Below are 13,948 nucleotides of genomic sequence, written 5' to 3'. Positions count from 1 at the left end.
TTTTACATCGACAAGAGTTTCGGCCGCGGCTCTTGCCGGTCGCTGCTGCCATTTTGGAACTCCTGGACGTGTCTGAGGTGCGCACTGACTAAATGCGCTCCTCAGCTTCTGATGCCTTCTGTAAGTATTTTTTCCTCATGAGGGCCGCTACACTGCGTTCTTCAAGCAAAGTGAGCTGCTTTTTAAAATTTGGGAGTTCCTTACATCATTTTTTGACAGCCCACTATTTTTTTCTAATGCATGGTAGACTTTTTGCTCTTATAACCTGCACCTTCACTCAGCATGGCTCTGGTCTATGATATCTCTCACTCCTGGACATTGGCATTTTACTTCTATTTTTAATATCACCTCTGTTTTGCTGTGGCCATCAGTATCTCATCACTTGACCAGCCTTTGTACTGTTCCCTGGCACTACCCTTTTTATCCTTCATTGGATTTGTCTTTTTGCCTCACATCCTCACGTCCCTCTGCTGCTTTTTCAATACTGTGACATATGTTGAGAGGCCTTTTTGACTTGCTTCTCACATACTCTTTTCAGCGCTAATCAGTATCTTCTGGGCAGAATTTCATCCTTGCGTCCTAACGCGGCTTCTAAAGGCTCCTTCTTCAAAAACTCCAGGTTATTTTCGGCATTTGCTAAGTTTGAGGCCTCTCAGCTGTCCCATTCCAGTGGAGCACTCTGCGCTGCCCTTAGGAAAGGCTAATTCCAAGAGATTAAAGAAAGATCCTCCGTCACCACCAAAGTCTACATCACCAATCTCCATCGAGCTCTTGTTGGAGGAAATACGAGCCCTTCGCCCCTTTATGGAGGAAACCAATTCTAAATTACAACTTCTGACAGACAAATGGTCTCAAATGGATACAAGAGTCACATCAGTGGAACAGAGTGTCTCCTCGCTTCAGGAATCATCCACCAAAGCATCTCATTTGCACTTGCAGGTTTCCTCTCTTCATAAGCAGGTTGAGGATCTTGAAAACCGAAATAGACCCAATAATTTACGTATCTACTGCCAGGTGGAGGGTTGTGGGGGGTCTGACCCCATTTCCTTTTTTAAATCCTTTCTTCCCAAACTTCTGCATTTGCCAGAGGACACTGAGCTCAACATTCAACGAACTCACAGGCTTGGTCGAGTTCCCTCCTCAACTTCTACCGCGTCAAGGGGCATCATCATGTATTTTTTGGAATACACGGATCTCCTGAAAGTTCTGTCAGCTGCCAGAGCATCTCCTCGTCTCACTTGGTCAGGATCCTGCTTGTTTTTTGCGCAATATTACGCTAAAGCCACAGCGACTCGTCGTAAAGCCTTCTTAGACATGCAACCTGCTCTTCGTTCTATTGGAGCCAGATACGGACATTTCCATCCATGTCTGTTTAAAGTCACTTACAATAATAAGACTACGACATATGAGGATCCTGCATGCCTCCGGAGCTTTCTAAATTCCTGTCAAGCAGCGAAAATGGATCATTCCGGTCCTTCTTCTTCCTTCCCCCCTCAAAATTTTTGACATGTTTGTTTTTCTCTTTGGTTCTGTTCTCCTTTGTCCACTATTCCATTTTTTTTCGGACTGTGCTTGTGCTTCTACCTATTTCCCAACCTTGAAGTGATGATAGTATTTTTCTCTTTTCGCAATTGTTTTTTGTATGTTCTTGCCTTGCCTACTGCATTTGGTCATTGATCGTATATTCTTCTTGTTTTTGGTTCATTTGCGCACTCTCCTAACATTTTCCTCCTGTCTCCCTAGATTTCGTTTCTCGCCCGTGTAGTTTTCCTGGTGGCGCGTCTCGCTGACATCGGATGTTTTGCCTGTTCCATGTGGCTCCATCCACTCCTCCCTCCATGTCTGGTTTTGCTCCTGATTGTCTCCCCACTCCCTTCTCCCTCGTGAGTATGTTTCTCCTCCATTTGTTTCTGGTACTGGGTGTCATTTTTTCCTCCTTCTTCCCCTCTCCTATGTCCTCATCTCTTTAATGTTTTTCTCTTTGTTATCCTCTTTTCAGGTCTCTCACTCTTAATTTTGACTTCCTCTTTCTCATCTCTCTCTCCTCTTTTCTTCTTCACTCCCACGCTTTTCTTCCCATTGCACTTTGTTTTTCTGCTGTGTTGTATCTTACCACATTGTTTATGTTACTCAACTTCTTTTTTTTTTACAATTTTTTCTCTTCTACATGTTCTCTGTTTCCGGGTTTCTTTATTGAACTTGTTCGATTTTTTCATCATTGTTTATATTGTTTTGCATGTCATTGAAAGTAGTTACTTGGAACGTTAGGGGTGTTAACTCTCCTATTAAGAGACAAATAATTTTATTTCATTTAGCTAAACTGAATGTGGATATTGCATTTCTGCAGGAAACTCATCCTTAGAGGTAGAATCATCTAAACTTAAAAAGGCTTGGGTGGGTGAAGTCTTTTACTCTCCTGGCGATGGTAAGCGCAATGGAGTTGCAATTTTATGTTGTAAATCTCTTTCTTATACTGTATTAACTCAAGAATCGGATATTGAGGGTAGATGGACTCATGTCAAACTGTCTTTCAAAGGTGTACCAATCTCTCTTCTCAATATTTATGCCCCCACTGGTGGTGACCCTGCCTTCTGGCGCATGTTTTCTACCCATAGTACCACATTTGTGGATGACAATTTCATTTTGGCAGTTGACTGTAATCAGCCCCTCGACCCTTTTCTTGATACACACTCCAACATTCCTTTCATCCCAAATAAGTCCCATAAACTTTTTGCTCAGACCATTTTGCAACATTAACTTATCGATGCTTGGCGCATTTGTAGTCCGACAATGACAGAATTCCCTTTTTACTCACCTTCCCATCACTCCCAATCGAGGATTGATTACATTTTTGTTTCTCATAACATTGTCCAGACTCTGACTAATGCTGAGATTGGGCCCCTTTTACTCTCAGACCATGCTCCTGTCTATATTTCTATTGATATTCTCCCCAAGGCAGATGGTCCTAAAATATGGCGGTTCATTAACGCTCTTTTACTAGATCCAAAATTCACCACATCATTTACTGATTTTATTGCCGAATTTTTGAGATTAACAACACCCCCTCCATTTCTTAGCATACTATCTGGGATGCCTTCAAGGCTTCAGCAAGAGACTTTGTAATAATACATGTAGCCACAAAATGGAAGGCTGCTCGGAAATTCACAGGTGACCTCCTTCAGAAGATCAAGAGATTGCAACATGTTTACTATACTTTGCACTCCCAAGAGAGTTTGACAGCCCTGGTTGATGCCAAAATGCATTTTAATAAAAAATCCACAGAGGATGCTTCCCTTTATCTTTAGAAATCCAGTGCTAAATTCTATAGGGGTAGAAATAAGGCTGGGAACATTTTAGCCAATTGTTTGAAAGTAAAACATATTAAGCTAAACATTGAGTCTATTTATGACGCTGATTCTAACCTTCAACATAAGGATGCTGACATTTTATCTGAAATTTCCCGTTTCTATAATTCTCTTTACTCCTCTGATACTCAGCCTTCCCCTGAATCCTTGTCCCAGTTCTTCTCTAACATTCACAAACCCCAACATTTTCCTCTTGATCTCACTTCCCTCGAGGCACACATTTCCCAACAAGAGTTGCTTGCTGCACTTCAACGTCTCCAGAAAGATAAGGCCCCTTGACCGGATGGCTTTACGATTGAATTCTACTTACACTTTTCAAAACTTCTCCTAAAAATTACATTCCCTTTTACATACATTTCTTACCCTAGGTAAATCTTCTGGATCCTTCTCCGATGCTCACATATGCCTAATCCCCAAAGAAGCGAAAGATGCTAAACATTGCAAAAATTACAGGCCCATCTCCTTAGTTAATATTGACTACAAGATTTTTGCCAAATCACTTGCATTAAGATTAGACCTCCTCCTGCCCGATTTGTTGGGAGTTGAGCAATCAGGTTTTGTTAAAGGGTGCCTCATCACTGATAACACCAGACTTTTGTTTAATGTCCTATCAAAGTCCCCGCCCTTACAACATTCTCTTGCAGCTATTGCGTTGGACGCTGAGAAAGCTTTTGATAGGGTCGAATGGATTCATCTTTTTGCGGCCCTTCAATGGTTTGGCTTTGGTCCCAAATTCATTTCTCTGGTCTCCCTCCTTTACTCCAGCCCTCGCGCAGCAGTCTGTGCTAACCATCTAATTTCTTCCTTTTTTGATCTGGGACGAGGTGTTCGTCAGGGGTGTCCCTTATCTCTGTTTCTTTTTAACCTTGCTTTAGAGAATTTTCTCTCCAAACTTCGTCAGCACCCTAACATCCATGGTTTTCATACATCGCAGTCGCAGATTAAGTTGGCTGCTTATGCTCATGATATTTTACTTTTTATCTCCAACCCCTTTGAGTCAATACCCACTGTTCTCGATGTAGTCCGTGAATACTCCATCATTTCTGGATATAAACTTAATAACGACAAATGTGAAATCCTGCCCCTAACGAAATTCATCTTCAAACCCGACTTCAGTGCATCCAATTTTACCTGGAGCTCTTCCCACATCAAATGTTTAAGTCTGCATGTTACCCCCTCAATCTCAGATACTGTTTCCTTATGTATGAACAAATGTATCCAGAAATTGTCTGTTCTAACATCCAGATGGCACCCTCTTTACCTCTCTTGGTGGGGTCGCCTCGACACTATTAAAATGATGTTATCCCCTATAGTCCTCTACAGAATATCCAGCATCCCTGTACTCATACCCTCAAAATTCTTTAAAAAAATTAATTCAATCCTGTCTTCCTTTCTTTGGAATGGGAAGAAACCCCGAATGTCTCTCAGCAGACTACGGCGTTCAAAGTTAGAAGGCGAAGTCAACTTTCCAGATTTTCCAGCCTAACAGAAAGCATTACTTCTGAGACAAGCCTCCTTTTGGCTACAAGACCATGATGATCACTGCCCTCTATGGGTTACTATTGAATGCCTCTCAATCTCCCCTTTTTCTTTCCCTGAATACTTATCCTTCTCTTGTAAACTGTCCTCATTCTCTTCCCCCTTACTCAAATTCACGGCCAAATTTCTCTTGTAATTTCCCCCTCCCCCTGCCACCACATTGGCTGCTTTTTTTAATTCCACCGTTTGGCATAATTTACTCATTCTAATCAATGGTAAGCCCTTTTATTGGAAGACGTGGAGACAGCAGGGACTAATTTGGGTTTCCCAATTATTCTCCACCTCCTCATTCCTGTCTTTCCCCACCTTTCGCCAGTCCTTTCATCTCCCTGCCTCTTCCGCTCAGAAATTTCTCTTGAAAGAAGCAGTATTGTACAAATATGCTAGACTTTCACATACCTGTAGCCCATCTCCACCCCCTACCTCTGCTTCACAACTTCACTCCTTTTTACGCACGACACCTAAAGCTTCTGCCATTTACAAATTCCTTCACCACACGGAGCCCCTTAGATCTAAAACTAAAGTAGAGGAACAATGGGAATGTGACTTTGCCATTTCTTGGCCAACCTCTCTGTGGACTAATATTTGGACCAAAATTTGTAAATCCTCTAGAGAAGCTACTCTGACACAATCCCTATTTTTCATTTACGGTAGGCTTCTCCTATCACCATCTGCCTCAGTAAGAGATTTTCCACCATTCCTGATTCATGCTGGACCTGCTCTTCTCCTCATGCTGCCCTTTTTCATATGCTATTCTCATGCAAACTTGTTCACGGTTTCTGGATGCGAGTTTGGAACCAAATTAATGAAATTTTTCATACTTGCATTCCTTTCTCTTACACTCATATTTTCCTGGGTAGTCTCTCTTCTTGTTGGGAAGACATCTCTTTCAATGTTCGAATTGTTTATTTATTTATTTATTTTCGAGATTTTTATTGCGCATACAAATACCCGGAGGTGTCTCGGCGCATAAGGGGCTAAGAGTGATCAAACAGCAGCTTACTGGTTAAACAACCATGTTTTTAGTAGCCTACGGAAGCTCATCAGATTGGGGGCAGTTTTAATCGCCAGCGGCAGCAGATTCCACAATTTAGGTGTGGCCACCAAGAAGCGCCTATCTCCCCATGTAACAGTTCTTGTGCGAGGCACTCGGAGAAGGTGGGTGTTGGCAGATCTAAGCTGCCTCTTGGGGATGTACGGCTGAAACGCTTCTGTCAGAAATCTAGGCCCGACACCCTGTATTGCCTTATAGGCAATGCAGAGGGCCTTAAATTTAATTTGGTTCTCTACTTTTAGCCAATGTAGGTGACGAATGGCAAGAGTAGTGGACTGGCGATGGGGGATGTCAAGAAGAATCCTTGCAGCCGCATTTTGTATGGACTGTAGTTTCGCTATGACATGTTTCTGAGTGTTTAAAAAAAGAGCGTTTCCATAGTCAATTTTTGAAAAGACTAGGGTGGAGACCAAGGACTTCCCAGCTGAGGTAGGGAGGTAGGGCAGTAATTTCTTGATTTTCTTTAAGATAAAGAATGCAGCTGACACAACCTTGTTGACATGAAGGCTGAAAGACAGCTTGCTATCAAAAATAACCCCCAGATTTCTTACCTTCTCTACCGGGGCGGGTGGAGAGCCCAGCTGGACAGGCCACCAGATGGAGGACCATTCCGGAGAGAGAGCTTACTGAAAGTCATAATCTCGGTTTTATCCGAGTTAAGCCTTAGACAGTTGGAGGCCATCCATGTGCTAACCGCAAGCATGGCCTTTTGGAAATTGGCTGCCACCACTGGGCCATCCTTGTGGATTGCCAGGACCAGTTGGGTATCGTCTGCGTACGACGTAAGTCATAGTCCATGGGCCTTTATTATCCTCCCTAAGTCCGCTACATAGATATTAAATAGCGTAGGACTTAGCGAGGAGCCCTGTGGGACTCCACAGGGGAGTGCAGAGACAGGAGAGTAGAAATCACCCAACTTCACTGTCTGGGTACGGTTGGCCAGGAAAGATGAAATGAGATCCCTGGCCATGCCGTTTATCCCCAGGGCTGCGACACGGTCGACCAAAATAGCATGGTCGACCGTGTCAAAGGCCGCAGACAAATCTAAGAGGATCAGGACGGCCACACCTCCCTGGTCCATGATGGCTCTGATCTCATCTGAGGCCTTTATTAAAGCGGTCTCGGTTCCGTGCCCTTTCCTAAAACCAAACTGCGTGTCGTCGAGAAGTTGGTGAGTGTTGACGAACTCTGAGAGTTGTTTGTTCATCAGAGATTCGCAAATTTTGGCCGGAAAGGGGAGACACGCAATTGGTCTGTAGCTGGCCACAGCTGTGGGATCCAGGGAGGGTTTTTTCAAGAGTGGTTTAACCACCGCTTTCTTCCATGGGGTTGGATAATGACCAGTTTGAAATGCAGTGTTGCAGATTTCCATAAATGGTTGTGAGATCACTTTGCTTAGGTTAGCCATCACAGAGGGAGGGCAAGGGTCCAAGGGGGAACCTGACTTAATGGTGGAAATGAGACTACTGATGTGGTCTTGAGTGATGGAGGCAAAAGAAGAAAAAAGATCGTAATCATGATCTAAGGTTGATTCATCCCTAATACAGACTCTGGGTTTGTTCCTTATGTCCTCCTCAAAAGATGAATATATGTTTGCCACCTTGGTAGTAAAAAAGGTTGACAGAGCATTACAGAAGGTCTGAGAAGGTTCAACCCCGGGTCCAGTGGGAGGAGTAGACAGTGTGGTGACAACTGAAAACGGTTCTCTTGCGGAGTTCTTGGCATTCTCTATTTGAGCAGAGAAAAAGGCACTTTTTCGGGCCGTGATCGCCCTTTTATATACTGCAAGGGCATCCTTATAGGATTACTTGGCTATGGGGCAATAGAATTTCCTCCAACGCCTTTCTAGGTTCCTACAGTGCTGTCGATGGAGCCTAAGTTCTTCGGTGTACCAGGCCGCCGACGGAGTTGTTCGGTTGGGTGTCGTACACTTCTCCGGGGCCACTTGATCAGCAGCATTCCGAATCCAATCTTGGAAATCGGAGGCTGATAAAGCAGGGTTGCCTCTTCCCATAGGACGGGATAGTGCCAGAAGATCTGACATCTGAGGAATGTCCACATTCTTCCAGGAACAAGCCCCTGTCCTTGTTCGTGGCCTGGAGGGGGGATGATTAATAGACCGGGTGTGTATCCGAAAGATAATAGCCCTATGGTCTGACCATATGAGGGGAAGCGTATCGATTACACATATATCAGGGTTGTTGGTAAATAGGCCATCTAATGTGTGTCCCGCCTGATGAGTGGTTCCCTTTACCAGTTGACGAAGTCCTAGAGTTAAGAGGTCAGCAGTAAGTTGAATGGTTTCATTGTTATCCTGCTCTTCCGGATAGAATGTTGATGTATTGCCAGCTGTTGCCTTTCAACAGATTACTGTTAATTGGAAATATTTTTCATGTATCTCCTTTAAAGCATGGTGGTATAATGTGAGCCATAACCACAGACTAGATACTGCTTTTGTTTTCCCTACTAATCTGGCGACAAAACGTTTGGATTTGTGGCTTCCGGTCACGCTTTACTTAGATGTTTGTGCTAAGCGTTCCTTTCAGCTACAGCTTACCCAGCAAGAGGTTCCCAAACCTCCTTAAACACCTTGGACGTTCCTCCTTTCTTCACTATTATATTGTTTTCTATATTTATGCTTTGTTCTACAGTTATAACTATTGTATGCTTTGCTTAATCGAAAAACCTGCATTTCTTTTTCCCTGGATTTACTTTCTTTTTATGATCTTGATGTTCGCTTTGATTTGATTATTTACCGTTTTTCTTATGACTTGTTTCTTTTTCTTTTGTATTTTGCATTGACACCTTGTTTTTCCTCAATAAAGTTTTCTTGAACTTAAAGAAGTCTAACTGTGAATTATTTCCTGTAATTCAGCGAGCTGAATGTATTGACAAGATATTTAGCTTCCCTAGACAAGCAATACAGTTAAACATTGACTTTCGTTGTTCTTAAAGTGCTGGTAAAAATAATTATTTCAAAAGACAGCACTTTTAATCAGAACACCATACAAGCTCACCCTTGCCCGCTCAGCCTTGACGCATGTTTCTACAGATGGATCCTCCCAGTGTAAGAAAATGAACATTGCAAAGGCAGAGCCCATTAACCAAAACATTAAACTGTGAACATTGCAGTTTATTTTATTCATTTGTATATGTCTTGTTAAACCTCCCTGTATTTTTAATGTACTACAATATAAAATCACATTTTAGAATATGTTTTTAATTTCCTTACCTTGGGATTTGCATTTAAAATGTGGTTTATAATACAACTTGTAGCATAAAACACATAACATATTAGTGCAATATTGCCAATAAAATATATGAAAAATAAATAATGAGCAAAATGTGTTTGGCCTCAAAATGTATTTATGTCAACAGAAACTCTGAATATATATATATATATATATAATGTCTATGTATGTGACTTGGTGTTTGAGTGGCTGTGTCGGCTTGCAAATGGGTGTGCGAGTGCTTTGTGGGTTGTTCATTGAGTGTGTGAGTGGATGTATGGGTGTGTGAGTAGTTGTGTGGATGTGTGAGTGGTTGTTTGGGTGTGTAATGTGTTTGTGTTTGTGAGTGTGTGAAAGGGTATGTGAGTGGGTGTCTGAGTAGGTAGGTGAATGGTTATGTGGGTCTGTGAGTTTAACTTGGCCCACATTTTGCAATTGACGTGGACAGTCCTCTAACCCTGGTTAATTCAATTAGAACAAACCTTGACTAACTGATGACCAATCATGTTGCAGGCTGCTTGGTCCTATCAGGAATCACAACATTATATTGTTTGCCTCTGCTCCTGCTCATCTAAAGCTACCTTTATTTGGCCTGTTTTTAGAGGGTGTGTGAAAGAGAAATATCCTTGTGGTGTATCTGGCTTATGTGAAGAAACTACTTCTGTGTTCAATGGATGAAGTTATAATTAATTTATTATTTTAATCTAACTGTTACCTGACTGCATGACTCACACTTTTTTAAAATGTCTATTCTAGGGCCATGGCATATTCAAATTTATTCACACTTGCACATATTATTCTCTGTTTTTGTAATGCTGTTTCATTAACTTTACACATTAACTCAATCCATAAGTCTTTCTAGTCAAATTGTTGTAAATTACAACTAGTTCTAATACTAACTACCATATGAGCTGATTTATATTTGCAAATGTAATTCATAGCAAAAGTTTAGAGGAATTGACAGACTTATGACACTCAAAAACAATGCTAACACATGTATTTTTAGTCCTTCAGCCATCAGAAAGGGCATACTTTAATGTTCCCTGCTATATCTGTGCACAAATTAGGTGAACTCTACTTAACAACAGGTGAGCTGACACCTCACACAGGCCTGTGCCACATTACATTCACCTACAGGAGGGAGCACAGGTATTCATTTCCCTCATGTGACAAGTCTTTGACACAGGGCTAGGAATGGCCAGGCCGGAACATCTTTGCTGCCAGATGTGCATTAACTTGCATCATTTTATGGCTGGGGCAGAATCAGCAAAAGCTTCGGACACAGTGTTTATGTCAGACAATATTCTGGATACAATATACAGTATCACACCCCTGAGTGTATCTGCTGCCAACAGAACCACAGAAAATGCTACTGTCTGTATCTGGAAAAACAACACGAAAGCCAATGCTGAGACAAAATTTACACAAAAAGGGGGGGATTTGGGGGTTTGAAAAAAGCAAAACCACCTGCTTGATTTCTTTAGCAATGTATCAAGATTTATTCTCTTGCAATTATTTTTTGCTTTGTTTTCTGCTCAATTATTAAGTGCAAGGAGAAGCCAACAGTTGGCTTTCATGTTGTTTTTCTAGTTAACTTTGGCTCAGCCTTGCTGAGTTAGGAGTCAGGACCCTGTGTTGTTGTTTTGACTGTCTGAGGCTGAGCAGGGACATTTATAGTACACAGCCAAAGCATGGAACGCCCTTCCGCTCCACCTCAGACAGACAACATTGCTCCCCATCTTCGCAAGAAACCTCAAAACCTGGCTCTTCGACAGACCCCCTCCTTGATGGAATGGAACCTGCACCCCCCCCACCCCTAGCGCCTTGAGACCCTTACGGGTGAGTAGTTGCACTTTAACAAACTCCTGATTGATTGATTGATTGATTGATACATACCTGACGAGAGGAGTTTGATGACCTTTGAAAACTCTCCGGTAAAAATATCCTCAAAAAAGCAAGATTTTTGTATGAAATAGGCCTCCTTGACCTTTTGTGGATCAGCAAACTTGTCATGCAATTCCATCAGGTTCATGGTAGCCACAATTTCTCAGGCACAGCCTTCTGCAACTTTCTTCCTGTGCAACTTGTACTCAAGCTATATAGGCAGAAATCTAAATTTTAAATGATTCACAAACGAAGACAGCTCTGTTTTCATATCCAGATAACTTCAGTTTCAACAAAAATTCACTATTACCTTCAGAGTCAATAGCTAGGGGCTGCAATTATTTTTTAGTCTGTGGCTGCTTGCAATTGTTTTCTGTTTCCGAATACTAGACTTTAAACCTTGACACAAACAACATGAGTAAATATGCACATGTCCATGAGGTTCTGAATATATCCTCAAACGGAGCCCTGGGCAAACACCAGCTGTTTGCTTGGCACTAAGGGAAAACACCCACTGGCTCCATTTGCTATCGAGCTTATGCATAAACAGTCAGCAGCACAGTACATGTCATCTGCTGTTTGTGGATCCCAATAATGTTTGCCCTTCTTCAGGAGGGGACTCAGAAACCCAGTGGGACCTGGAACTGTAGTTACTAGCCTATCAGAATTATGAGATTCACTGGAACACTGCAGATATGTTTATGTTCCTCTGCATAAGGTTTACAGCTGCGACCAGAGTCACAGCCTCTGCCTATGCAGGTGTGTCCATATAAACACAGCCATCAGACACGATCATCTTCTAGATGCTGTCACACACTCACATGTTCAGATCTTCACAGGCATCACCAGGTACAGTAACCGTGCTAATAAAAGGTAGTATGTCTCTTGTACCCTTGTATGGAAGATTTTGCTGAGTCGGGAGTGAATCCCTCCTGGGGTGACTACAAGTGCTCTTAGAGGAGAGAGATAAAGAATGCTCTGAGTGCTTCACACCTCCTCCAGGACAGGAGGACCTTCCCCAGCTAGAAGCTTTAAAGTCAATGTCGCATTTGAACTTTAAACCTGGAACCACCAGATAGTGGGGAAGGCAGACCTCCTTTCCTGCTCTACTTGTGATGGGGGTAAGATTAGAAGGAAAGTCTCCACAGGCATGGCAGGCAAGGTAAACTCCTCTCCTTAAATTCCACCTTCTTGGGATGGTGAGAAAACCTCCTTTCAGGGCTAGGGTAGTACCTATTTGCACAGGAAGTGGTCACTAGAGGGTGTAGATACCCTACAGGTAAGGAACCCATTGACTCCTACCTGCCTCCCCTTATAATAGCCCTGAATTCAGAGTAAAGTGGCACCCTGATACCTAAACATCAGATTTGATGGACAAGAAGAAGACCCACTGTTTGAGAACTGAACCCTGCTATAAAAGAAAGAGGCATCAAACCCTACCTTCTGCTCCCAGGACTCAACAATAAATCCTGCTGTGTCAACCTGAAACCTGAAAGGACTCCAAGAACCCAAGAGTAGCTCCAGGCTATAAGAAAACACCATGAAGCTCCCTTTGAGTGAAGTGTTCACTCCCCTGCATACCCCAAGGCCCTCAAGTCGTTCCTCCCCCAGCTGACCTATACGTTCGCCATCTGTTGATGATGTCATCAGTTACATAATTTGAGATGTCATGAGTGATGTCAGCGAGCATGCCAATAGTAATATAACATGACCGGTCATAAGCAGTGCATTTCGGGGTGTAAGTTATAGTTAGCTCACTTAACTATAACTGCTAAATTTCTGACCCTAATTATAATGTCCTTGTAACCTTTGTTTTTTCAGTAAATGTCAACATTTTGTTTTTTAATTCTACTTCATAACCATAATGTAACCTTGCTTTTTTTTAGTACAGTTCTATGATTTTTAATGTTATTACCTAACTATAACATCACTAAAACCGTTGGGTATCAAGTAACTTTCTAAGGTTCATTTTATCTCCTAACTATAACCAGTAACATTTTACAGTGAGTACGTGAGTGAGTTCGTGAGTGTCTCATTAGGTTTGCGAGTGGACATGGAGTATCTGAATGCGTCTGTCAGTGGGTGTGTGAGTATCTGAGTGGGTCTGTGAGGGGCTGCATAAATGTCTCACTGGGTGTGTGAGTCTCTGAGTGGGTGCACAAGTGTGTGAGACAGTCTGTGAGTTAATGAAAGAGTTTTTGAGTAGGTCTGTAAGTGGCTGCTTGAGTCTCTGACTAAGTCAGTGAGTTGGTGTTTATGAAGTTGAGCTAAGTTTATTCTTGTTGAAAGATATTTGCCTTGAGGCAGTGCTGTGTTAGAGCGCAGTCATAGTTATAATTTGTTTAATTTATTTCATGCATTTTTCCACACACAACGTTGACTAAATAGTATTTATAGGCTAAGAATCAATAAACTTTGGAGAACAAATTTATCATAGAATGTCATAATAACAAGCTAACAAAAAAGTGATATTTTGAAGGCTTTACAGGAGCACAGATGAGGTTCTCTTTCCACATTGTTCAACCAAAGTTTATTCCAGAGTTTATGTTTAATAACAAAAAAAAACCCTGTTGTCCCACCATTTATACTATGGAAGAGGTAACATGGGAATTTAGCGAAATCTACTTGTCTGACTGATACATGTTTTTCATTTTTTTAATAAAGGTACAAAGAGGTATTTACAAACAAGAATTAAAATCATAAATTTAGCTCTGGCTGTCACAATCAACTAATTAATATTGTGGGGTCCAAAAAGGAAGCACACTGCCACATTTCAGCAGGGCTGTAGTTATGTTATGTGGCTATATGGGAGGCTCTCTTTAAGTATAGATGCACATCATACATGATAACTATCCTAACAAACTGACAGAAGCAGG

General features: G+C 42.0%; 1 protein-coding gene across 1 annotated transcript in view; it reads right to left on the bottom strand.

Moving 5' to 3' along the window:
- Positions 1–11,253, bottom strand: part of LOC147718295 (indolethylamine N-methyltransferase-like) — a 120,223-nt gene extending 108,970 nt beyond the window's left edge. The window contains exon 1 of the mRNA XM_086966684.1: positions 11,085–11,253. Coding sequence (XP_086822810.1) covers positions 11,085–11,220 — 136 coding nt within the window. The 5' untranslated portion in view covers positions 11,221–11,253. The remainder of the gene's footprint in view (positions 1–11,084) is intronic.
- Between the last annotated feature and the right edge of the window lie 2,695 nt (positions 11,254–13,948).

Source organism: Lissotriton vulgaris, chromosome 4_1 (genome assembly GCF_964263255.1).
Source record: "Lissotriton vulgaris chromosome 4_1, aLisVul1.2, whole genome shotgun sequence".
Taxonomy (NCBI): Eukaryota; Metazoa; Chordata; class Amphibia; order Caudata; family Salamandridae; genus Lissotriton; species Lissotriton vulgaris.
The sequence above is the reverse complement of the archived record's forward strand: the minus strand, read 5'-3'. Positions and strand labels throughout refer to the sequence as shown.